The 26492-nt window shown below is 48.9% G+C and overlaps 2 protein-coding genes across 8 annotated transcripts in view; one reads left to right on the forward strand and one right to left on the reverse strand.

Moving 5' to 3' along the window:
• The first annotated feature begins 454 nt into the window (after positions 1-454).
• PIK3IP1 (phosphoinositide-3-kinase interacting protein 1) lies at positions 455-12012 on the forward strand. Of its 3 annotated transcripts, XM_045458282.1 has the most exons (7): positions 456-724; positions 1589-1609; positions 1730-1849; positions 1936-2055; positions 3008-3208; positions 3306-3384; positions 10294-12012. In XM_045458282.1, exons 1-7 carry the CDS (start codon positions 655-657, stop codon positions 10496-10498), a joined length of 816 nt encoding a protein of 271 aa, XP_045314238.1. In that variant the 5' UTR covers positions 456-654; the 3' UTR covers positions 10499-12012. The 3 variants fall into 3 exon arrangements, with proteins under 3 accessions (XP_045314237.1, XP_045314238.1, XP_045314239.1); XM_045458281.1 differs by having other exon boundaries at positions 455-724; positions 1589-1849; XM_045458283.1 differs by lacking the exon at positions 1589-1609.
• A 1153-nt stretch (positions 12013-13165) lies between these two features.
• LIMK2 (LIM domain kinase 2) overlaps positions 13166-26492 on the reverse strand; it is a 59904-nt gene continuing 46577 nt past the window's right edge. For all 5 annotated transcript variants that reach the window (XM_045458274.1, XM_045458275.1, XM_045458276.1 and 2 more), the window contains 9 exons: positions 25375-25561; positions 24453-24539; positions 23158-23289; positions 22939-22995; positions 20977-21042; positions 19860-20034; positions 18845-18900; positions 17625-17782; positions 13166-14978 (listed from right to left, as the gene is read on the reverse strand). In XM_045458274.1, the coding sequence (XP_045314230.1) occupies positions 14834-14978; positions 17625-17782; positions 18845-18900; positions 19860-20034; positions 20977-21042; positions 22939-22995; positions 23158-23289; positions 24453-24539; positions 25375-25561 (1063 nt within the window). In that variant the 3' untranslated portion in view covers positions 13166-14833. The remainder of the gene's footprint in view (positions 14979-17624; positions 17783-18844; positions 18901-19859; positions 20035-20976; positions 21043-22938; positions 22996-23157; positions 23290-24452; positions 24540-25374; positions 25562-26492) is intronic.

A 26492-nucleotide genomic window follows, 5' to 3' on the forward strand; every position in this document is an offset into this window, starting at 1 on the left:
TGACACTCCAAAAATATAAACAAAGGAAAGTGACTGATCTGACCCTGGCAATGTCATACTGTTGTTTTTTTTTTAAGTTCATAAAAACATATAAACCACAAAAGCCCTTTTTCTTTTTCAGGAATGAGTATAAAGAGTTACTTCCACCTAGATACTCTTTTTTGTGCCCCTTATGTGGTCTTGAATTCCTCCTACTAGTGTAGTTAGCACACTGTCCACCCTTGTGACTACAATTTCAAACCCTTCTCCCCACAATGATGCCTCTTGACAGAGTTACTCTTTCTGTACTCACACAAATGGAAACAGAAGAGATGAAAAGCCCTGGGGATGCAGTCAGTGTAGGTCTCAAACTGATCTTCTGCTAAGCACAACCTGAACTCTGCCTCTCTCTTCTCTGGGGGGAGTTTCTCTCTTGGCTTAGTGATCTTGCCTGGCATAGGAGGCTTAGGACCCAGGGGGCGCCTTTCAGCCGAAAAACACCTCGCTGCAGCAAGCTGGCTGGGAAGCTCCCAGTTCTAAAGAGAGGCTGTTTACCAGAAGAGCATAACAAGGGCAGGTCTGACTGCAAGGCTGGGACTGGGAGGCAGAGCCGACGCCTAGGGGACCCCGTTGGGCACTGGTTGGTCAGTCACCTGCAAGACGAAGGAGAGGAGGATGCTCTTGGCCTGGGTGAAAACATTCCTCATCGGCAACATGCTCCTAGCAGAAGCCTATGGATCTGGAGGTGAGATTACAATCTTCCTTCCTGCAGCAACTTAATCAAGTAGAAAGGGTAAAGCTCCCTATTTCCTAAGCATGGCCAGGCTACACAGGAAGATGATAGGAAATGAAGCTTTTAGCTGGTTTCTGTTGTCCTATGAAGGCTTTTTTTTTTTTTTTTCTTTCTCCTTTCCCTGTCAGTGGCTTGCAGCTCCATATTTGCCATTAAGAACAAAGGCAAGTAGCCACTTTCTTTTTCTTTTTCCTTGTCTGGGGCTCATGAGTGGGTGGAATTTGGGGTTCATCTCCGCTACTAAGTCCTACTCTTTTCAGGGGCTTTGCACAGGGTGGTTAGGGCACAGGCCCTCCTTCCCCAGCGTCTTCCTGTGACTCTCCTGCTGAGGGGAGTGGGAGTTTGGAGTCACATCCAGGCAGCGATGAGGCAGGTTCCCTCCGTTTGAGGCTTTTGCCCGACCGAATTAAGGCTTTTGAAGAATTCTCTTGGGAGGGAGTGTTGCTTGTCCAAGTGTGGTCACATCCGTGAAAGGAATACCCGAGTTTATGTAACATGGAATTACAACACAGGGATGAATTTCAGGGCTGGCTGCCCCCCGACCCAAAACTCCGAACGTCTCCAAAAAGGAACCCGAACCCAGACCTCCCCCACACCCTCCTCTAAAGTGGCCACAAGTTCCAGAGTAACAACCCCTTGCACTTGTGCAGTGCTTTCTGGCTTGAAAGAAAAAAAGAAAAGGAAGGAAGGAAGAAAAGAAAAGAAAGAAAAATGAAATGAAATGAAATGCTAACAAGCTAACGTTGTCTGAGCAATGACTGAGGGCCGGGCACCAGCAAGGGGCTTTAGAAGCGCTTTCTCTTCCTTCTCTTTCAGGCGTCACAACAACCCTTCAAGGCAGGTGGGGTTTTCCAAGTGAGGGCAGGGGGGCCCCGACGGGCCCAGCGTCGCCCAGCCGGGATAGACTCGGCTTCCCTGCCGGCCACTCAGTGTCCGGGGGGCTCTTCTTCATCACAGGCTGCTTCTGGGACAACGGCCACCTGTACCGGGCGGACCAGCCCTCCCCAGCGCCGGGCCTCCGATGCCTCAACTGGCTGGAGGCGCAGAGCGGCCTGGCATCTGCCCCTGCGTCGGGTGGTGAGTGTCCGCCCCGGGCGGCGGGCGGGCGGCGACCGCGGTCTGGGTCCTGGCCCCGTCCCATGGCGCCTTCTCTCCCTTCCCAGACACCGGCAACCACAGCTATTGCCGGAACCCGGACCAGGACCCGCGCGGGCCCTGGTGCTACGTCAGGGGCGAGGCCGGCGCTCCCGAGAAGTGGCCTTGCGAGGACCTGCACTGCCCAGGTACCCGCCCAGACCCCGAAGCCCTCAGGACCCCAGAGCCCCCAGCACGTTAGGCAGCCTGGGAGCGGCCCTTACACCCGCTGCGCACGTGCGTCCGCGCGTCGCCGGTCGGCCCCGCCCCGCCCCCGCGCCACCCGATTGGCCAGGGCTGTCTCCAGGCCGCAGAGCCCAAAGCCCATTGGCCGCCGCCGCCTCTCTGAGTGAGCTCATCCTCCGCGAGCGCCTTGTAAACAACCGTGGGAGGCGAGGCCCCACCACTTGGCCGCGAGCTCCATGCTTGGTGCGCAGCCTCGGGGAGCCCGCGGGACAGTAGTCCGGGTCTCAACGCCCTTAGGTAGCCCCTCCCTCAGCGTTTAGTGATCGTTTGGGGAGCGTATGCTGTGTGTTAAGGCACTCTATTCACAGTCCCTCCTGGAAAGAAGCTGGTTGTGGGATCTGAGCCTCAGAGAAGTTTAGCGACGTATTCAAAGCAATGGCAGGGTCCAGATGTGACTCTGTTTCTCAGACTCCGGAACGAAGGCTTGTTGCTCCCGAGGCAGCAAGACCATTCTCTAGGGTTAGATTAAATGGAATATGTAAAGCATATAACATAGGGATTGGCAGGCAGTGTGGGCTCAGTAAATGTGAGCTGCTCACAGGGGTCGTGGATTGTTTCCTAGCGCAGAGGGGGACCCCCCTGGAGAAGATAGCAACTGAGCTGGGCCTTGAAGATGGCAAGGATTCGAACAGATGAAGACGTGGGAGGCAGGAGAGGCTCTTTCTTATGTCCTTCCCCTCACATTTGCCTTGTCCCAACTGTAGTGTGACCCCATCAGACCTGGTCTTGCTCCTGGGGCAAGGATTGATTTCAGTATGTACAGACATTCTAAGGTGGACCCTCTCCCCCAACAGTTTCAGCTGTGGAGTTCACTCAGGCTACGCTAATGAGAGATATTTTACACTTCACCTCCAGAGACCACTTCCCAGTCCCCTCCAACCTTCACAACAGAAACTGAGGAGGCGTCTGAAGTGCCAAGTGGAGATGAGGTGCAGGTGTTCGCTCCTGCCAACGCCCTGCCTGCCCGGAGTGAGGCAGCAGCTGTGCAGCCAGTGATTGGGATCAGCCAGCGGGTGCGGGTGAACTCCAAGGAGAAAAAAGACCTGGGAACCCTGGGTACGATTGCCTCACCCATCCTTATGCGAATCATCAAGAAATATTTGCCGATGGGCTGGGGTGAGGCTAATGGGACCTTGTGTCCTGTCCTTGGCAGGCTATGTGCTGGGCATTACCATGATGGTGATCATCATCGCCATTGGAGCTGGCATCGTCTTGGGCTACACCTACAAGAGGTCAGTAGCTTCTCTTCTGGGCCCTCTGAAAGGACGGGAGGAAGGTACATAAAGTTGAATCAGACTTTTTTGTAGCATACATACCCAAAAAGGAAGTGAAGTATTAAAAGAGGAAAACAAGCTTAAGATGTACAGACTTGGTTCTAGTCTTTACCAGGTGACCTTAGAAAACCCCTTTCCTTTAGTGTCTTTACTCCTCACCCAAAAGCATTGTGAGGTAGGAGTTCTTGTTCCTCATTTTACAGATGAGGAAGCTTTCATCAGAGAGGTGAAGTGACTTGCCCAAGGTCATACTCCCTGGGAGTGGCAGAACCTAGATTCAAACCCAGCTCTTTTGATACCAAATTCTCTGCTGTCTAATCCAACATGCCTGGTATGGAAGCGAGTGGCACTGCAGAAATCAGTCTGGACACTCATTGCAGGGTCCCAGAGATTGAATTATTTCTGTGAGTTATAAAATTCTACTAGAAAAGGTTCCCAGCTACTCCTTTCACAGTTTGGGCTTGAATTTCCTGGGCCATAAGCAGGGATCTCCTATTTAGGACAGGAGGAAAAAAATGAGCTGGAGGATATAGAACCTGCTACTCATCACTACATATGAGAAAGCCAAAGAGGCTTCTCCTGGGAAACTCAGGGACCTGACCTGTGGCTGGGACAACAGGAGGAGGAATGCTCATTTTGAGAGGGCCCCTGAAATATCATGTGGAAAAGGCTCTCAAAGTCAGTGGTGGGTGCATGATAAGCCAGAGTTGCATTCATTTTTACAGTGCTGGCTTGTTCTGGGAAAATTATTTGCCGTTCTGGGCAAAATCAGGGGATTTGACTTCTAGCCCCGAGTGCTTGGATATGTCTCTTCTGAGGTCTGAGAAGGCTTCCTAAAAGGGATGTGACATGGTGGCCTGCATTTTCCAGTGGTAAGGGCTGTGAGTTCACAGCCCCAATGGATCACCCAGCATTAAATAAACCTGGGGTGTCCTTAGAGACAGTGTAGTCAACCTCCTCATTTTACAGATGAAAAGGGTGAAATAGTGGGTAAGAATAACAACAACAACAATAACAAGAAAGTGAACACTAACCATATGCCAGACCCTGCTTCAAGCAATTTGCATGCTTTAATTCAGTTCACACAATCACCCTTATGGTATTATGGTTACCATAATTTAATTTAATTTAATTTTTTATGGTTACCTCACACTTTATCTTATGAGGTAAATGCTGTTATTTACACGTTTACATGTTACATGTAAACATGTTACATGTTACTGTTTACATGTTAGGAAACAGAGGCAAGAGACGATACGTACCTTGCCTGAGGTCACACACCTAGCATTTGGTGGAGCCAAGTCTTAGTCCTGTCACTAGCTGTGTGACTTTGGGCAAGTTATTTCTATTTCCTACTGCAGAGCACTGCTGTAGCTAAGGCATGTGATTGCTTAGCTCAGTGTGTAGCAGATAGTAAGTGGTCAGTAAATAATAGTTGTTTTTTCTTTTCTGTAAAATGTGAGTACTGTACTAGCACTCTCTGAGCGCTTGTTTCTTCTCTGATTTTCTATGATTCAGGGAGCAGAGGTTCAAAGAGAATAAGAATTGACCTAAGAGGGTCTCTTGACTTCCATTCCAAGGCTGTTGCCCTCAGTGGGATGGTTAACATGGCAGGTCCAGGGACACCTGTTTGTTCATTCAGAGAGTTACAGGAAATGATGTGGTAGCCTTGGCCTACAAGTCATAATCAGACCTAAACCTGTTGGCTGAGTTTAGCCTTTGAAATATTTCCTCTTAACTCAGCCACTGGATAGAGTATGGCTTTACTCCAATCTTGTGACGGTTTCCAGGCCTCCAGGTATTTGAACTGACTTAAATGTTCTTAATTCTGAGCTCAATTCTCATGTGCAATGAGGAAGCCAGGCCTTTTTTTCTTCTAAATTGGCTTCTTTAGGCTGTCATAGGACTGCCCTGAAGCCTAGCATTTACTATCCTGTAAATTCAGGGCAAGGCACCAAGTCACCAGACTCCCTGTCTACTACTACTACTCCCTCCCTAACTACTGGTCCACCCCTTCCCTCAGCAAAAGTGCTCTGAGAACAGACTATAACAGGAAACCGCATGTGGTCTAGAGGCAAGCTCTCAGCTCCCATCTCTCTCCAAAGTCAGAGAACAGAGTGTCCTGGAAAGAACTGTTGTGTATAGGTTCGGTCATTCCTCTGCACCTCCGTTTCTTGACTATTGAATACGGATATATGCCCCCTCCATGCACCCATACCCACCCACCCAAGATTATCAGTAAGTATTAAATATAAGCAGTAGGACACCAATCATGTTAGATAATCATAATAGCAGCCAACATTTATTGCATGCTTTTTATTTTTATTTATATGTTTACTTATTTTTGAGAGAGAGAGAGAGACAGAGTGTGAGTGGGGGAGGGGCAGAGAGCGAGGGAGACACAGAATCCAAAGCAGGCTCCAGGCTCTGAGCTGTCAGCCCAGAGCCTGAAATGGGGCTTGAACCCATGAACCGTGAGATCATGACCTGAGCTGAAGTTGGACGCTTAACCGACTGAGCCATCCAGGCGCCTCTGCTGCATGCTTTTTAAATAAATAGGGCCCTACTGAATGCTCTTCCCTGATCATCTGGCCCAAGTCTCATGACCACACTAGATGGATCACTTTTTATACTGTTTTACAGTGAGCTGCTGAGACCTAGAAGAGTTAAGTGCCACATCCAGGCTACACAGCCAGTAAGATGTGTGCAAGGATTAACAATATCTCCCAAAAGCTCAGCGAGGCTCAGCAGTGTCCTGCAAATTTGAATTGCAAAGGATATTAGGAAAAATGGAAACTTTCAAAATAAAATAGCTGGACTTATAAGTCAAAAGAACCAGGATCTAGTTCTGCAACTGCCATCAATTCTGGGTGCAACATTGGACAAGTAATTTACGTTCCTCATCTGTAAAAAGTGCAAAGGTAGGAGGTTGGATATGATGATCCTCTCAGCTCTAATATTTCCTAAAAAGGCAATATTACCTGTTGGTGGCTGCAGACAGTACTGAGTTCAAATCCTAGTTCTGCTGTTTGCTTAAATAAATGATTTAACCTTTCTGCATCTGCCTTCCCATCTCTAATCCTAATAGATACCATACAGGTTTGTTGTGAGGATGAAATTAGACAGTATAGTTGGACATAGGTTTTGTGTTCATAGCCTTAGCTGCCTTGAGGAACTTTTCCTGAGTAGCAGTGTGGTACAGCACTGCTTTCAACTGGGCAAACAGTGAAAAGAATAATTGGAAGAAACTGTGTTGCCTGAAGAAAGTCTGAGGTGTCTCTGTCACTCCAAAGAGGATGTCAGATGTGGGCAGCAGCTCCATCCATGCTTGCTGTCTCTGGCCCTGGGGCAGTCATGGATAGAATTACTGCAACCCCTGAACTCTGCCAAAGACCATGAGGCTAATGGGATGGAGCTTTCCCCTGGCTGGGAAGGGCAAGCAGGAACCAGGCTTCCTCTCAGGGGAATAAGGATGGCAGGTGGGTGTGGGTGAGGCCTCAGCCTGTCGGGTCTTTGTCACGGTTGTCTAGGCTACAAGACTCAGCCAGCCAGTCTGCAGCTCCCTCTCCCTGCCCTAAGTGCAGTGTCTGTGCTATCCAGAAGGAGCATTTATTTTCTGATAAAAAGGCAAGGGAAAAACTGTAAGTCAACACCACTCCACCCCCTTAGGAGGAGCTGAGTCAGTGAATAAACCTTTTGTTCTATCTTGGCTGCCAGACAACAGCCTGCCCCCTATCCCCACCGCCCCCCCCCCCCAAAAAAAAAAGGCATAAGAAGGGGCTGAGCTGTTTGATGGTCAGTGCAGCAGGCCTGGTGGCCTCAGATCTTAAAAGGAGCTGGGGACATCCTCTGCATCTCCAGGACTCATAGGCACCATTAACAGGAGGCCTGTGGGGTTGGGTGTGTTTTGAGGCTTGTAAATGGATGAGACTGTAATCCAGATGAATCCCAGCATCTCCTTCCTTTACCCTGACTGTTCTTCCAGTCCTGCTCTGCTCCATCAATATGAATTGATTTTTTTCCCCCTAAAGACTTGTTTATGATGATGTATCCTGATCATTATCGATAGCTGGCCACAGTCAGATGCTTGGTAAAGGAGGTAGCTGAGGGGGGCACCTGGGTGGCTCAGTCAGTTAAGCATCCCACTCTTGATGTCAGCTCAGGTCACGATCTTGTGGTCATGGGATCAAGCCCTACATTGGGCTCCGTGCTGAGTGTGGAGCCTCATTAGGATTCTCTCTACCTCTCTCTTTGCTCCTCCACCACGTGCGTGCACTCTCTCAAAATAATAAACTTAAAAAAAAAAAAAAAACAAGGTAGGGGTGCCTGGGTGGCTCAGTTGGTTAAGTGTCCAACTTCAGCTCAGGTCATGATCTCACAGTCCATGAGTTTGAGCCCCGTGTCAGGCTCTGTGCTGACAGCTCAGAGCCTGGAGTCTGCTTTGGATTCTGTGTCTCCCTCTCTCTCTGCCCTTCCCCTGCACATGCTCTGTCTCTATCTCAAGAATAAATAAAAACATTAAAAAAAAAAAAAAAAAAAGGTAGCTGAGGAAAGCAGGACAACTCCAAAGCCTCAGTTTGTCTATAAAACGTGGACAATACTATCTTGCAAAGTTAGTGTGGAAATGGTACATGTATAAAGTGCATGGCATCCAGTAGGTGCATAGGTAGCTCTTCTCATCCTGGGTAATGGGAAGGTCATTTCCTCGCACCTTAGTAGGCACTCCGGATGTATGAGTTCTCACTTTATCTCTTCCTTTAGCCCTTTAGAGTTTGAAATTCAGGCCCTGGCAAAGGAGACTTGCATACTCCACCTCTTTTGTTAATTGCCACTTGGCCTTCTGCTGGCTTGAGGGCTCCCTTAATAAAGTTAAACCCAGACCTACATAGGCAACCTTGAAGAATCTGGCCTTTTATTATGGAGGAAAGTGTTTCCTTCTGTAGTGGCAGCTGTAACTGATGAGCAGTGCCCAAAGGCAAAGTGAATCTTAGGCTGAGTGGGGATGCACTTGGCCCAGACAACTGTCTTCCCAGGTCCCTCCATTTCCTTTTTGGAGTGCTCTGGGGGTTATTCTGCTGCAGGAGTTGGTGGTGTCCAGTAGAGACAAATGATAAGGATGGGGCAAGTGCTCAGGGTTGCACATGCAAAAAACTCAGTCACCTAGGGTGATTCACAAATTTGTCTTCTGTGACCTTATGAGAATTAGGGAATCAAAGCACATCTCATATGAGGGATCATCTAGAATATCAGGGGCCTTGGAGGTTATCAAGTCCAACTCCTTGTTTTAAGAATGATAAAATTAAGGCCCAGAGAGGAGGGGAGTTGCTGAGGTCACATAAACAATAATTGCCTTGGCTGGTCAGTAGGAGTTTCCTTGGGAAACCATATTAAGATAACATTGCTTGGTGAGTCAAGTCATATTCAGGGCAAATCATAATAATCTCCTCTGTGAGTTTTACAGCAGTTCCAGTGTTTTCAAAATGCATTCACATTCATTGCTATTTTGAGGCAGATACTGTCCCCCTTTCATAGATGAGGAAACCAAGGCTCAGCAAGGCTGTTTTGCCAGGTGTCACACAGTCAAGGCTGAGCTGGTACTAGAATACAAGAAAACTGGTTGACTTAAAGACAGTTCTGAGGCACCTGTGCAGCCCCCAGGCCCCTCCAGGCCCTGCTGTTTTCTCAATACTGTTCTCCAGTCTCTGGAAACTTGTCATTGCACCTTATACCATGAAGAATATGTAATCCATCTGATCTCAGCTATCTTCCTGAGGTCTGAAGTAGGCTTTTTTTTCACCTAGTCATCCATCAGCTGTCAGTTTCAAGGCCTCTTTGGGGTGGGCTCCTTCCAGAAAGATTTCCCATGACAGTTGAGCCCATGTTTCTAGTTGTGGCTTCAGAGTATGTTAGTGTGGACCCAGATCTGGGTCCTGGGTGCTGGTTGTGGTATGCAGTGTGTTAGGCACTCACCAAACCCTTCAGCCTGCAACAGGGGTAATCCAGGCCAGTGGGAAGGACCCTACATGTGCAGCCAGAAGACTGGGTTTGAGTTCCTGTGCCACTGTTTCTTTGGGGTGACTCTGATCGGTTCAGAACTTCTCTGAATATTAGTTGGAGTCCAGCAGACTTGGGTTTGAGCCCATTATGTTATTGGAGAATTCTTTCACTTCTCCAAGCTATTTCCTCATCTGTAAAATGAATGGTAAGACCTAATTCTTAGGGTTTAGCCAAGGATGAAGTGTGATAAGGTACACATCATCCTTAGCATGGAGTAAGCACTCCATTTGAGTAAAATGGGGCAACACCATGGCCTAACTGAGTCATTAAGCACCATGAAAATTCAAAGATGTGTGAACCTAAAGGTATCTGATGGTCATTGTCTCATTGTTTCCCACTGACCTGAATAGCCCTCAGTCCCTTCTGCCCACTGTGTGGGCTAGGGACAGTCCTTATTTCCAGCCAGGGCTCACACCTTCCAGCACTTTAGGACAAGACAGCTGTCTCAGAACAGGTCAGTTTTCTGCACAACTTTATGGGTTAGGACTGAGATGGTTCTCTGGGTCTCTTGGAGCCCTGGGCTTAAAGAACAAAATCGTTATCTTAAGAGTCTCTCTTCTATACACTATCTTCATTGAGCCTGTCTGCAGCTGTGTGAGATTCAGGCTGCTACACACCCATTTTACAGATGAGGAAGCAGAGACCAGAGGTGTAAGAACTTCGTGTCAGGGCAAAATGGAAATTTTATACCTCAGCTACTGAATTGCTGACCATGGTTAGCCTCAGCCCCTGCCTGAGTGCAGCATTGCTATTTAATGAGCAAAGCCATTCAGGAGGCACAGCCTCAATGCTTACCTCTTTTCCTGCCAGGGGGAAGGACCTGAAAGAGCAGCATGACCAGCGTGTGTGTGAGAGGGAGATGCAGCGAATCACCCTGCCCTTGTCTGCCTTCACCAATCCTACCTGTGAGATCGTGGATGAGAAGACTATTGTGGTCCACACCAACCAGACTCCAGTGGACCTTCAGGAGGGCAGTGCCCCTCTCATGGGCCAGGCAGGCACTCCTGGGGCCTGAGCTGCCAACAATGGGCAAGAGCCCATGCAGACACTGGTGCAGGACATCCTACTCTCCTTCAGCTGGGAGGATCTACACTTTTTGTTGTGGTTAAAATCCTCCCTCGACTTTTTGTTTTCTTAATTCTAAAACAGAAGCAGGTGGTGTGCTGAGGGCAAGTCTGGGTAGGGTCCTACCAATGCTCCTCCTCCATCCCTTGGAGCAGGGTTTTGCCTGTGGATGGAGACAGTGGCAGCCCCCACAGCAATGCTGCTGACAAGGGCTTCCAAACATTGCTTGTGCTCTGGATCTGAACCAGGGACAGGCAAGGAGCTCCCCCAGGCTCCTCTGTGCTTTATTATCTAAGATGGCCTCAGTCTCCGCCTTTCTGTTTGTTCTCCGTGTGCTTGAGTGGCGCATACTGTTATCCATAGTTCGGGACAGACAGGTCAGGAGGCAGTATTTCAAAAATATAGTTTTTAAAATATTTGGGATGGAACTCCCTACTGACTTTGAGAACCAGAAATGAATTTGTACAAAAGTCAAAACTATGGGTTGAGAATGGGATCTAGGCTGGAGGCTCCTGGGGGGTGCTCCAGCTTGCTAGCAGTGATGTGCCTTGATAACTGTGGGCTGGCCCTGGGCCCAGGGACTCTTCCTGTTTTGAAAGGAAAGGAAGGGAAGAATCGCACTGAACATTCCACTTGGGAAGAAGGGAGAGAAGGATCTATGGCTGCCTTAGGCCACAGGACTCGAGGGGGACCTGGGGAACCCTAGACAGTTTGTTCAGGGTGGACATTGGCCTCTTTTCATTTTGCAGGGGTAAGACATCAGCCAACTAACCTATGGGAATTACACTGTGGGGCCTTGTGAGCTGCTTCTGAGAGGTTAACTCAGAAACAAAGTTCAGAGGCAAGGTAATAAAGTGCTTCAGGGCTTGCCCCTGTAGTGGCTTGAGTTTGCAGGTGGCTCTGTGGCCTTCAGGCTAATGCATTACCGTGAGGGTAGTATGGCTAGGCTCACAACCCCTAACTTGTAAAACAATCAGAACCATTGGAAGGGACCTTAGGGTTCCTCAAGCCTTTTGGACACAGGGACCCAGAGGGGGAAAGTGATGCCCAAGGTCATAGAGCATAGGCATGGCTGAGAGGAAAGTAACATTTCTCCACAGCACTGTGCTTCACTGAGCCAATGGCTCAGCAGGGCCTCCAAGTCCTGATGTCACACTTGGAGGCCTTAGCAGTGCTCCCTACCCAGAGCTTCCTTCCACTGCCCCATGTGGAAAGGGGGCTTAGAGGGGCCCATTCTCTTCAGCAGACTATTCCTAGGAGTGGTTTGCTGAGGGGCCTAGGCCTCATGGGTCCCTTGGTGTTAGTGATGCTGAAGAAAAGAACAGTACATTACTGGTTTCTACTTTTCTATAAAAGCATTTCTCTGTGTACATGTTTTATATACCTCATTCTGATACCTGCATATAAAGTGCAGTAAATTGCTCTGCATTTGACTTGTATAAATTGAAAAAACAAAAAGCTGTGTATCACCAAGTTTTTATGGGGTACAAGGACATTCCTCCGCTAAGCTGGAAGTTTTTAATTACCTTGTCCATACCTGTGTGGCAAGCTCTGGCTTTCCCTCATTAACTCTGGCCCTGTGACTGGGAGATGGCAAGTGAGTGGTGTGTTAACTGTTGCCTCTGTTCTGTCATCACCAGGAATCATTCAGGTTGAAGCTGCAGGAAAGATGGGTATGCTGGTTTGGTCACTGCAAATCCTCTCCCCTTCACCATTTTTCCCAAGGTGGAGGTAGTTAAAATGAACATCCAGGCAGCCGTTGGCAGGGGCTGGAAACAGGTGTGATTGGTGGTGCTGCAGCAGCAAAAGGGAAGGATGGATGTGCAGAGGAGGCTGGGTCCTTGGGATGCAGGAAGCAGCTCTGAGCAGAGAAAGCCCCTGGGGATGGTGAGGGAGGGGGGTGGGGTGGGGTGAGGGGAGTGGAGGGGAACTCCTAGAGCTCTAGAAGAAGTTACCAACAGGACTTTCAGCACAAGATTTCAACAACATGTTCTCTGCCTCTAGGAATACCCAGGGTGATCTCTGTCCATGCCTAGACATTGCCCTGTAGTTCTACAAATAAGGGGCACCCTAGAATATCAGTTTTGCCAGGAATTGGAGTCTGTCCTTAAGTTGAACTTAAGGGTATATGGATTTATACTGTGTCCAGGATCCCACTAGGCAGATAATATCCTGCCCAGTGCTTCACATCTCCCATGTGTAGAAGTAAGAATAGGTCTTCTCTCAAGCATTTATAGGAAAACACAAGGTGTGGAGGTGACTTGCATTCATTTCTCCCCTTTAGGAAGGTGGCACCCAACCCTGCAGGGAGGATATCCAGGCTTATAGGAGTGTACATGCATCAGAGAGTGGAAGTATATGGCCCCAAGGGAAGCACTTGGCTGGGAGGTCAGAGTCAGACCTGCTTGAAGGACTGGGTTGCCTCAGGTGGGATGTGCATGTTCTCTGGAGCAGTTTAGTATCTATATAAGAGGGGATTAGAGTTGGGGTGTGTGTGAGAACTCCTGCTATGGGGAGTCACAGGGCGGGGCCTGAAAGTGGCCAGCAGACCCTCCACATGTACCCTCCTCCTGCTGAGCCAAGCCCCAAGTCACTTTCTCACTCTCCGTATCATCAGTTATGTTAACTGCTCAATTTATTTGGTCTGTTCAACAGCCCACCGTGGGCCCACCACTCCCATGCTTGCTGGGGACAACTGAGGCACAACCAGCCACAAAATGCTGACTTAGGGCTGCTGGGAGCCAGGGCTCAATCCTACAGCAAGCTTGCACACTCCACACATTACGTATGGTCTATATAGCAGGTAAACTCTGTCCAGAGATGACATCTAATCCCACAATTTATCAGGTCTATGTACAGTATTTCACATATCACCCAACAGACACAGCAACAAAATAGTTTTAACATCAACCACTCTCCTGGATCACTCCCCACCACCACCTCCCCCATCCCCAAAACAACCACCACACATTGCAGTAACGTCCCAAACCCATTTCCAATTTGTTAAATATGGTGCAAGCTCACAGGAGGCAAATCTATTTGTGTTGAAGAGTCCCTGGAGCTCTGGAAGCCAAGGTGGAGGGTGCCTCTGGGGCTTTTCAGCACCCATCAGCTGTGTCAGGAAGATACAGGCAGGAGCTAGTGAGCTGGGCCAACCAACAAGGGAGGTAGAAGCCAGAAAGGCCAGCTCAGGGAGTGGTCTCCTCCAGCATCCCAGCTCTGGAGCTCTGCCACCACCTCTTTCTGCCTGGGTTGCTGCCTGGACCAGGCATAGTGAAGAGTGAGCAGTGGTTGCCACAAGGACAAGACCAAGAGACTGCTGAGATTCCCACTCCCTTGGCTCATACACTGAGCCTGTGGCAAGCCACACAATCCTCCAGAACCCATCTAACACTAAGCTAAATGTCTTGGGCTTCTGACTGAGGTGCCCACCAGGCTATGAATGACAGCAGCCAGGATATGGGCTTTCTAGAAGACAGGGCCCCTTTCTAGCCCCTAGCCTCTTCCTGCACTTGTGGGTGAGTGCTTGTTGTAGGCAGAAAAGCCCAGGAGCTCTCAGCAAGAGTGGTAGTTTGTGAACATGAGGCGGAAGCTCCCCCTCACACTGATGTGGCCCCTAGGCCTGGGAGATGAGTAGAAACTAGCCCTTCCCTGACTCCTGGCCAGTTCCACCACAAACTAAGGAACTCTTCAAGACCTACTCCCTCAACCCCTGCCCCACAGGGGGGCGGGGCATGGGGTGAAAGGGGGGTAGCACCACTGTCATTTCACATCCTTGGATAGCCACCTGGCCACCAGTCTCTCTCTCATCCACACTCCCCCTTAAAGTCCTCCTGTATCCAGTGCGACCAGAGACTTCAGAGCCCACAGGCAGGTTCACCCTGGAATCCTGCCCAGCAGGTCCAGGTCACACTGATTAGTGTAAGCAACAGCCTCCCAGAATCACACTGCCAGGGAGCTCCCGAGTGGTCATCAGTAACAGATTCCCCCAGCCCATGGGCCAGGCTTTTCTTTTTCTTTTCTTTTTTTTTTTTTTTTTTTCTTTCTTCACAGCTTTCAGGTGAGTGTTGGATTTACAGACAGTAACCAGAACCCCAAACCTGTGATGTGTTTCCTGGTGCTGCACCCGCTGGCCTCCTGGGGAGGTAGTAGGGATGGCTTGTTCTGCTTCTGAATAAGCCGCCAATCCACAGGAAGCCCGGACAGCCCTGCCCACAGCAGAGATGGGGCGCAGAGGGGGCAATGGTGGCTGCAGAAAGCCCCCCTGCAGGGGGCTGGGCCAAGGCTAGGGAGGTGAGTCCCGGGTCAGGCCATACTGCATGCTCACAGTGTGGTCCAGCTCTTCCAGCTCTGCAGGCAGTGGGATGCCCAGCTCCCCCAGATACAGGGAGAGAGCCTCAAAGGAGTCCTCCAGTTTTGAGAATGCCGGTCTAGAAAGAAAAGGGGCGAGTTGGAGGCAGGTGAGACACGGACAGGGCCACAGGGTGGTGTGAAAGGCACCCAGGCCTGCATCTCAACCACTTCCTAGTTGTGTGACCTTGGGCAAGCCCCTTAACCTGTGCCTCTGCAGGAAATGGGGATATAATGTTACTGCTATTGTGTAGGGTTGTTGTGAAGATGGGAGATAATACTGTGATAAGGCTGGACTTGCTCAAAGGGGTAGCTTAAAAAAAGAAAGTCCAGGAGAAAAAAAGCTCCTCTCATGTCTTGGAGAAAATGCAATAATTTTAAGTGCCTTTTTAAAGATTCTTTCCAGTCCTTATATTGTCTTCACATCAATAGATCTGCTCAGGAAAGGACATTTCACAGACTCACCAGCTCTTCCCAAAGGGAAAACAAACACTGGGTTTCCAGTACTGTGGAAACAGTTCAGCTGCCCTGGAACCCTAAGACAGCTCAGGCTTACTCCACCTCCTCCATGTTTTTGTTTAACCATCTTATCACCTTCTCAGCGGGGCCCACTCACTCTCACCACCGTATTTAAAATTACAACTTACAGGTGCCTGGGTGGCTCAGTCAGTTAAGCATCTGGCTTCGACTCAGGTCATGATCTCGCAGTTTGTGGTTCAAGCCCCCCATCGGGCTCTCTGCTGTCAGCTCGGAGCCTGGAGCTTGCTTTGGATTCTGTCTTCCTGCTCTCTCTGCCCCTACCCCACTCACGTCTGTCTCTCTCTCAAAAGTAAACATTAAAAAAATTTTTAGGGGTGCCTGGGTGGCTCAGTCGGTTAAGTGTATGACTTCGGCTCAGGCCAATGATCTTGCGGTTTGAGCTCCACGTTGGGCTGTGTGCTGACAGCTCACAGCCTGGAGCCTCCTTCGAATTCTCTGTCTCCCCCCTCTCTGCCCCTCCCATGCTCATGCTCTGTCTCTCTCTCGATAATAGATAAACGTTAAAAAAAAAAAATTTTTTTTAATTACAACTTCTACCCTACACATCCTCTTTCCTCAGCTCTGCTCTTTTCCCCATACTATTTGTCACTTTCTTTTGTTCAGTGAAGTTTATTCTATCTATTGTTTATCATCTCTTCTTATTAGAATGTGAGTTCTAGGAGAGCAGGCACCTTTGCTTTGTTCACTCCAGTGTTCAGGACAGTGTCTAACACATGGTAGGCACTCAGTCAATATTTTTTGAGTGACTTAAACACAGACATTTAGAATGACTAGGAAAGGATATTAGCAAACAAATACTGTGTAGCTTTACATTTTCTCCTCATGGTCTTGCTCTGATGTTAGTGAAGGAATGCAGTCCTTTGGCCCATGAAGGAACAAAATGTAAAGCTTCCCACCAGCAAATCCCAACTCTAAACTTGACCTTGGAAACCATTTTATTTTTTATTAAAAACAATTTTTTTAATGTATTTATTTTTGAGAAAGAGGTAACACGAGAAGGGGAGGAGCAGAGAGAGAGGGAGACACAGAATCTGAAGCAGGCTCCAGGCTCCTAGCTGTCAGCACAGAGCCCGATTGTGGGGCTTGAACCCATAAACTATGAGATCATGACCTGAGCTTGAAGTCAGACACTTACCCAGGTGCCACCTGGAAATCATTTTAAAATAAAGGTTATGCGCCAACTGGTTATCTTGAGGGGATGGAGCAGGAGAGTGAGGAGTGCTGGGGAGCACATTGGTTAGTAGATAATAGAAAATGTATACTTCCTGTGCTATATATTTTAGTAATACTTGAATTTGTTGTTTTTTTTTTTAAAGAAACAGGATTTTTGAGAGCAGGAAAAAGTACAGATTCTAGTTTTCTAATGTACAAACTTGAAAACAACCAGGGTAATAATGAAAACTATAACCTGAGATAAATAAAGGTCATTTAAAAAATATTTCTTTAAAGGAAAAAATTAGTTAAATGAATAAAGATGCTCACTATAGTAATACCTATTGTAAGGAGAAACTGGAAAAACCTGAATATCTATATTATGTATATTATATGTTCAGATTATATCTTAAGTGAATTTCACATAGTCAACAAAAATGATAAATGGGAAGACTGGGTAGTATATTTTTTGCAGGGCAAAATATAAAACTTCTCTTTATTTGAGGGGTGGCTCAGTCAACATCCGACTTCAGCTTAGATCATGATCTCACGATTCATGAGTTTGGCCCCTACCTCAGGCTCCTTCCTGGCAGTGTGGAGCCTGCTTAGGACTCTCTCTCTCTGCCCCTCCCCCATTCACCCTGTCTCTTGCTTTCAAAATAAATACATAAACTTAAAAAAATTTTTTTCTTTATCTGAGATTATAGCTATATGAAAAAAAATGTATGTGTTTGGAACAGATAGGTGAAGAACATTTTTTCTGTTGGAATGGCACAGGTTTGTGTGAATTTTCTTCTGTTAAAATTTCTTTTCATGGCTGTGTCTTTGTTATATCCAGGTCACTCATGACAATGCCTTTGTCCCCCCTACCACCTCACCTGGCACATCAGAGTTGTTAGGGTGGCTTCAGTGGTTGGTATCCTTGAGCTCAAGGCTTTTGCCACCCTTGTGCCTGGGAAGGGCTTGGGGATGGCTGAAGGCTGGGGCAAGCATCCGGGATTATGTGAGCTGGGGAGAAGGGGTAGGATACCGACCTGCTCTCGGGCTCCAGTTTGCAGCAGATGGCGGCCAGGGGGAAGAAGGCTGGGGGGCAGTCTGTGGGGACAAACTTCTCCCAGAAAAGCTTCACGTTGAGACCAAAGTCCAGTGTTCGGGGCAGGCAATCAGGATCTGCATACACCTGCCCGATGATCTGCAGGTGAGAAGATGGCTGGTCAGGAATGGGCTGTGGTGTGTGCGGCCATAGGGCAGGGGAGAGGGATACTGGTGTATGGACAAGAAGGATGGGCAGAAGAGGGAGGTAAAAACCAAGGTTAGAAAGCTATCCTCCATGCCCAAATTTTGCTAGTCCAGACTTGTCTCTCAGCTGAGAGTCTGGTTACTGAGGAGGGTTTAGAAAAGACTTCTCTGCAGCAAAAGCACAATGTTCCAAATCTGGAGGAGGAGTTTCTATACATCCCACCCTGCCCTGCTATGTGCCCTTGTGTCTATGTCCCCTGCCAGAGTTCAGGCTCTGTGAAGTGAGGTTCTGGGTCTGATGCATGTCTGAAACTTCTTGGCACCAGCCTCGTGCTTTGCACACAGTATATGTTCAATTGATCTCTATTAAAGAAAATGATTTAAAAAAACCCTCCTTCCATTATTCCAACTGTTCTTGTCTCTCCTCTACCACTCACCATTTTGTAGGAATTACAGAAGGCTCTGAACATATGTGTTTGATTGAGTGCTTTCAGACAGACTGAGCTAAGCTCCTAAGGGGAGGAATCTTTCCAAGACTCAGCCTATACACCTCACAGTGCTTAGAACTGTGCTAGACAGGCTAGCACTTCTTGTGATGGCTACTTCCACTTGTGGGGCTGAGGGCAACAGCACTATCAGGGCCTGGGGAATGGGGATCAGAGTCAAAGGTTACATTGGCCCAACAACTAAATGGACAACCATAAGGACAGCCTCATGCCTTTCCTAGTGGAGTTCCGAGTCTCACCTGCCCCTTACCGGCTATGTGACGAAGAGGAAGCTGCTGCCCCTTTCTGAGCCTCAGTTTCCTCACCTGAAAAAACCCTGCCCAGTCCTTCTCATGGGACTGATGAGACTCAAATGTGTCAACAGATGTGTGATAACTGCACAACCCTACATTCATGTTGACTTTATGGTGAGCTACTCATCGTTAGGAGAAGCAGTCCCAGTTCTGAGGCAGGGCAGAGCCATTAGGCCTTCTGCCTCAGGCCTGGCCTCTGTGCAGGCCGGAGCTCACCTCGCAGAGAACGATCCCAAAAGAGAAGACATCCACCGTCTCATCGTAGCTCTTTCCTTGGAGAACACAGGAGAGCAGGCTGTTAGGTTTGGTCTCTTATCTGCTCTGCACTGAGTCTGGGGCCAAGCCAGGCCACAGCCAAGAACCAGGGCTAGAAGAGGCTCCATGGGGATGCCTTGAAGGCTTCCCAGGAGAGGTACCATCTGAACATCTTTCCTCAGCCCTGGGTGGGCTGCCTCAGAGAGATCTTATAAAACACACTATCCAAAATGAAACTACATTGGACATTGAAAGAGAAATGGATCAGGGTTCATCTGGACTCTGTCATTAGCTAGCTGTATGTTCCTGGGCAAACCGCTGAACTTCTCTGGGCCACAAGACTCCAAAAAGTGTTGGGGTGCCTGGGTGGTTCAGTCAGTTAAGCACCCGACTCTTGATTTCAGCTCAGGTCATGATCTCACAGTTGTGAGACTGAGCCCCACATCAGGCTCTGCACTGAATGTGGAGCCTGCTTGGGATTCTCTCTCTCCCTCTCTTGCTCTCTCTCTCTCTCAAAATAAATAAACATTAAAAAAAGATCACCAACAGCTTAAAAAAAAAAAAAAAAAAAAAGACTCTAAAAAGGGTTAAACCAGCAGGCCATTTCTGAGACCTCACAACCCTGTATATTTCAAGAATCCCAGCCAGCATCTCTGGCTGGTTTGAGCATTATCCACAAGGGGGCACCATAATTCAGTTCTCAGCAGGGAGAAGAAAAGGCTAAATCTCTTGGCAATAAACAGCCTGAGCTCTCAGCTACACTTGGGGCACAAAAGCCACAGTCAGATCTCACCCTAAGCCCAGGACTTCAGGGAGGAAGGGGTTTATAAGGCCCAGTCTGGCAAGGGATAAAAATCATCCAGCTGTCAGCTCTGGGTACCTGGCCTTCCACTTCACCCAGGACTCTGATGCAAGATGTGGCTCCTAACTCCCCTCTGGGGACATGTCGCCTCCAGTGTCCAGTGTCAGGACTCACCATTCAGCATCTCAGGGGCCATCCAGTAGGGGTTTCCTACCACGGTATAGCGCTTCTTACGGTCATTCTTACGCAAGGTGCGTTTCTTGGTGGTGGCCTTCTCCACTGGGGGCTTTTTCCTCTCTTCAACTATGAGCCGTGACAGCCCAAAGTCTGCCACCACCACGGTCTTGTCCTGGTAGGACAAGGGCCAGATCAGGACTTGGTGAGGACATTCCCAAGAGAAATTGAGAAGGGGAGAAAAGGTATGTAGCAAAGGAGAGTCATAGCTCATGCTCTCTCTGGTAGATAAGGCTCAGTTATTTGTTTTCTAGCAGTCTGGTACCTGCTCCTCAGACTTCCCAGACTTGGGGGTGTTCACAACAGAGCCCCTGGAGCCTGGAGGAGTAAGGCTCTGGGACTTGCAGAGTGGAACTCAGAAGCAGGAAAAGGGATTTTTTTTCCTTTTTTACCCCATCCTGCCAGTTCCCCAAAAGATTTAAGGCATGGCTAGAACCAGGATAAGACAGAAAAGGATAAGGTGTAGGGAGTCAGTGGGGGGATTTAGAGGGAGACAAGCTCTTCAAATAGCTACAGGGCAGTCATGTGGAAAAAGGGTTACAATTGTTTAGTGTGGATCTAGAGGGTGGAGCCAGGGCCAGTTAGTGGATACGTGAGAAGCTAGATTCCAAGTTAATTGGAGAAATGACATGCTAACAGCCAGAGCTGATGGTTGGTGGGAAAAAATGCTGGTCCCAAACTGGCCACTGTACATTTACTAGCTCTATGGCCTTAGACTGAGGCTTCAAGGTGCCACAGTTGTAGAATAGGGTCCTCAGTGAGCTGCTTTACAGAACTATCGTGGTGAAACCAGGAAAAACAACAGGGCTCTTTGTAGTGTTAAGGAACTTCTGAAGTCCCTTCTAACCAAAGGATTTCAAAGGCTGCTACTGGGAGGAGGTATTATTGTGTCTGCATGTGTTTGAGAGCCCCCAGAAGACAGGGGAGGGCATCAGGCGCAGCAGGAAGGGTAACACAGGAGTCCTAGTGACACCTGAGGTCTAAAGCACAAGGACAGTCTCCTTTGTGACAAGACATGAGGGCTGGCCCTGGGGAAGCCAGAATGGTTGGGACATACCAGCTTGATAAGGCAGTTGTGTGAGTTCAGATCCCGGTGGATGATGCACATGGAGTGTAAATAGGCCTGGAACAGAAGTACGAGCTGAGGCCAATGGCTAGTTATTCAAGCAGATGCAGACCCTGGAACTGGAGGAGACTGCTCTTCTCCCAGGCCATCCCCACTCAGCTTCAGAACCCAACATGGACCTTAGGGCAAGGGCCTCCTGCTGTCACCCCCTTGTCCCAACACTAACAGAAAGCCAAAGACCGCCTGGGCTTCCTCTCTCTCCCTGCTGCCACCTCTTGCCCATCCTTTGGTTCGCTGGCCCCAACCCAGTGCTGCTCTAGACCCTCATTGCTCCCTCCCAAAGTCCCCAACTCTACTGGGCCCTGGCCCTTGCATGCCCCCAGCCCCTCTATCCATTTTATGTAGATCCAGGCCACCTGAAGTGAAGGTCCTCAGATGTACTGCTCCAGTCCCCCTCACCACCATCATCACCATAATCTCTGGCTTCAGCCACCCTCACTGCCAGTGATCAGAGAAGTGACTTCCTCCTGGCCAGCTGGCCTCCTGGCCAGAAATACATTTCTGACATTCTCCTTCCCTGAGACTCAGCACCCTCCTTGTTCTTCTACACTTTAACCTCTCCCTCTTCCTACCCCAATGTTTTCACACAAGTCTTTGCTATTTCCACCCCTAGTCTCCACTCCTGGCTCCTGTCACTCTCTGTAGCCACTTCCTTTTCTTTTCTCTTCCCCAGCAAATGTGGAAGGAGCTACTTCCCTCCTCCCCTGTCCTTTGCAATAATGCTTGCATCCCCTAGGCTCCTGGCTCTGCTCACATACCCAGGGAGCTCTTCCTGAATCATGGTAGTTCTTGTGACCTGCCTGCTTGCCTGTCCTTTCCCCAAAGGCTGCCGGAACTTCTCCCACGCTACCTGTTCCTGAGACTCCTGTGTGGCTGCTGTTTCCTTCTAGCCTCCTTGGTGCCAGCCCTTTTTAAAGCTGCCTTCTCTACATACGCCGATGCCCACTAACAGCACATCAGCTTCAGTCGACACTAGGTCTTCCCAAACCTGTTTCCCCAACATCACTGCCTCCCCAGTATCTGGTAAGTGACACCACCATTCTTCTAGGTACCTCAAAAAAGCACAGCTCTGCTCACAAAACTTCCTTACTTAAACATCTTTTACATCTGTCTAAAAAGATGCTTCCTAAGCATCCTAAGTAAAATCCAGACTCCTTAGCCTGAAATATAGGGACCTTAATGTACCCGAGACCAACACTGTCTTAATGGACACCACATGAAGAGCGGTGATTAAAGCTTCAGGCTTGGGGTCAGACTGACAAGCCCAAGCTCCTCTCTCTTTCTAGCTTTCTAGCATCAGCTTCTCATCTGGAAACCGGGGCTGTCATGAGGAACAAACATATACATGCATGTCAGTCCCTCAGCTCAGTGCCTGGCATACAGAAAGCACTCAGCGACTGTCACTGGTACTACTACTACTATATAATTGGTATCATTCTTTTCCAGGTGAAATAGACTATTACTTCCTCTCTCCTCCCAGGTATTTGCTGCTATCATCACCTCAACCTTGGTGCCTCTCTGCCAAGAGGAACTTTTATCCAATTTTGACCCATCCTTCAGGGCTCAATTAGAACACTTCCCCCTCCTCTGATTTCATAGGCAGTGAGGTTCCCTGCTTGTTCCAAGCTCCTGCAGTGGCTAGACGCTACTAGTTTGCCTCTCCAGTTTTCCCTTGAAGATTTGGAATTCTTTGAGGTAGACTGTGAGCTAAGAAAAACAACTGGGGACAATTTCAACAGCCCAGAAAGAAGCTCAATAAATAGCTGCTGACTGACCCAGCCCATACAAGCTGCCCAGGATGGGGTCTTTACCTTCCAGTGCCTGCCTGCAGTCCCTCCCCATCACCACCTCACCACCACTCCCACACCTGGCAGGGCTGTTGGCAGAACTCACCATTCCAGATGCGATGCCTTTGGCAAATCTGACCTTCTGCTGCCAGGGGAATGGGTCCTATGGGAAGGGGGAATGCCCATCAGAGGCTGTTGGGACCTGTCCCATTTGTGGTCCAGGCCCCATGGGTCAATATTGTCTGCCAGTGAACCCTCCCTGCCTGTACCCAATCACGCTCAGCATGTCCCTTTGTAGGCAAAGCAGCGAGGATGGTGTGCTCACCACACTGCGCAGAAAGTCCTTCAGCGTGCCCCCTTCAATGTACTCTGTCAGCAGGTTCAGCTTCTTGTCCTTGTACAGCACACCAATGAACTTGAGCACATTGGGGTGGTCCAGGCTGCGCATCACCTTCACCTGGGGGTGACGAGGCCAAGGAAGGTGGATGGTTACTTTCCACTATGTCTTCCTCACCCCTTCCCTCCAAGGAGTCAGTCTGATAACTGTTACCTGCATCTCCTACCTCCAGTCTTATGTGATGGGGCACCACATCACATGGATAGGGATGCCTCACAGGCCTCACCCTGGGATGCTGCCTTTCTAGGAATTGTACTGGGGGGAACTGGAATGGGAGGGTCCAGGAGTGAAACAAAGGCCTGGAGGGCAATACCTGAACCACAGGAGTACCAACCGAAGGAATGGAACAACTTGGGAGAGGTGGTAAAAACTGTGTAAATGCTCAAGAGATGGCAGTTCTCTGGAAGGCCCCACTCCAGGCTCCCTTAGCAGGGTGTTCAGGTGGTGAGTATAATATCTAGTTGTCCTAAATTGGCCTGTTTTCATGTCCATAACCCCCACTAACTGTAAGCTCCTCTGAACCACATCTCGTTTGTTACTGTATCCCTTGTACCCAGATCATGCTGTCTTTAGTAAATGTTTACTGAATAGGTCATTATGCTGTAATTTAGAAGGGGTAGGATATTCCTCTAGCGCTATTTTCTGCCCAGCTTTTAAGAAAGTGATTCTAAAATAAGTTTCCACCTAGGGGTGCCTGGGTGGCTCAGTCGGTTAAGCGTTGACTTTGGCTCAGGTCATGATCTCATGGTTCGTGGTTCAAGCCCCACATCGGGCTCTGTGCTAACAGCTCAGAGCCTGGAGCCTGCTTTGGGTTCCGTGTCTCCCTCTCTCTTTGCCACTCCCATGCTTGCACTCTGTCTCCTCTATCGAAAAGAAACATTAGGGGTGCCTGGGTGGCTCAGTTGGTTAAGTGTCCGACTCGACTTAGGTCATGATCTCATGGTTTGTGGGTTTTAGCCCCACATCAGGCTCTGTGCTGACAGCTCAGAACCTAGAGCCTGCTTCAGATTCTGTGTCTCCCTCTCTCTGCCCCTTCCCTCACACATTCTTTCTCTCTCTCTCTCCCTCCCTCTCAAAAATAAACATTTAAAAAAAAATAGACATTAATTTTTTTAAAAAAAGTAACAAAATAAAACAAGTTTCCTCCTGAAACCATTATTTAGTAAGATCTACCCTCTTCCAAGAGTGACACCACACTCCTAACCTCTACCCCCCCTTTTTACCTCAGTCAGAAAAGTCTTCTGTGTTTCCTCATCACACCGAATTAACTCCTTCATGACCATCACTTTGCCCGTGGCTTTGTGTGTTACCTAGTTACAAGGAGGACAACTATTAGTGGTGCAGAGTTCTGGGGAAATATGTGAAAATATATGCAACTGGCCATCCCATCCCTTGGAAGACATACTGAGCCAGATCAGACTGACAGAATTTATGTGTAGAAGACACAGCATGAGGCAACAGGGGCCTCAAAGGGGAGCGTACCCTCTTTGGAGAACGGGGCATGCATAGAGGGGAGGCAAGAATGCAGAAAAGGGAAGTGAGGAGGCAGGAAGGGACACTGCCAAGCCAAGCAGGGGCTCTGGTTATCTGACAAAGGAGTGAGTCCCTTGGGTGAACAGAAGTCTGGGGGCAGTAGGGGTCAGTGCCACAGACATGCACCAGGTAACTAGGTGGGTCAGGGTGAGCTCTCCAGCCCCAATGCCCTGAAAGCTGAGACACATGGCTTACCTGACCCCCCCTCCCAGCTCTCAGCAGAGGAGGAGGAGAGAAAGAGAGAGAGGTTAGTCCCTAAGACTGTTCATCAGGGAGGCAGGAGCCACTCCCCTGTGTGCTCCCTGCAGTATACCCAACACTCAGGCCTCTGGGTACCTAAAAACATCCCTGCCTGGAGATGGCAGGGCCATGGGCAACAACTCATCCCAACCTGGGTCTCCAGGTCCACCAAGCTCACTACAACAGCAACGCTGCCCTTAGGTGGCCTGGGAGGGCAGGAGTGTAGCCCTCACACCATCACCTGCAGCAAGGAAGGGGGCCTGGTGTCCTGCAGAGTATGTATGGGGTGAGACCATGTGGTAAGAGCTCCCCAAAAGAAGGTGAGAGAAGGGTAGGGGGCCGAGAAGCAGACCAGCTGCTGCCTGTGCTCACCTTGATGGCCTGTCCAAAGAAGCCCTTCCCCAGGATCTCCCCATGGATCAGGTCACATGGCCGGAAGATCTGCTGTGAGTAGCTGCTGGAACAGCGGAGGGATTCTGAGCGGCTGATGTCACGGCTAAAGAGCAGGGGCTCCTTTGGGGAGCTGGGGCCAGGGGACTTGGAGATGCTGTTACTGCGCCTGAAGATAAGGAAAGATGAGGGTAGGGATAGGGTAGTCCTCAGAGACTTGCCAGAAAAACCATGGAGGTAGAAACCCCAAAGCTACCTTACCACCCTATCCATCCCAATTTCTGTAGTTCAGGTGCTATGATGAGGGGAAGGAACTCTTATGTCAGACAGACATGCCATTTTGGGGCTACAAACATCAGTAGTTTATTTAAGTACAATAAAACCACATTCAAAGCAGGAACCCTATAGTGCTCAATATAGGACAGCACTGTAGGATGGTAACCCACCACTTTACATGCCTGCTTGATTCAAGGTACGGAATTGGGTTAGAGTGGTAGCCTACCACCATCTGAAAAATGACCAAATGGGATTCTGGCTATTTTGCTCATTTTGTACCTGTCTATATTTCCTGAAATTTAAAATAATAAGCATGTATGATTTTTACAGCAATAAAACCAGTGTATTTACGTTTTTAAAAGCAGCCAGTAATAATAATGGTTGATAACTGTTACCGACTTCCTGAAGGACAAGAAAGGTTGAAGTCCACAGCACTGCAGGTGAATTACAACCCTGCAAACTTCTCTCCAGCACATCTTCCTGTTTCATTTGGGCTACCCAGAAAGGACCACACACAGGCTTCTCAACTCTTGCTCTTTTGCTCTGCCTTCCACCAACTGTGCCCACAGAAGCACACAAGGTGTGCTGCCTTCTGTAGTATGGCCCTCCAGAGATCTAAGCAGTCCCTAGCCACCCCACATCTTCCTGCTTCCAAGCCATGTTCTCAGGCCTTCTCTGCCCTCTGGCACCTCACCTCTACCAGCTCACTCGTTCTGAGGCCACAAAGACAGCCAGAAGTGCATGCCCAGAAATCTGTTGGGAGGGCCCTGTTTCCAACGGATGCCAGTCAAGGGCCCTGAGTGATTCAGTCTGTTTGATCAGGA

This window comes from Leopardus geoffroyi, chromosome D3 (genome assembly GCF_018350155.1).
Source record: "Leopardus geoffroyi isolate Oge1 chromosome D3, O.geoffroyi_Oge1_pat1.0, whole genome shotgun sequence".
In the NCBI taxonomy this organism is placed as follows: domain Eukaryota; kingdom Metazoa; phylum Chordata; class Mammalia; order Carnivora; family Felidae; genus Leopardus; species Leopardus geoffroyi.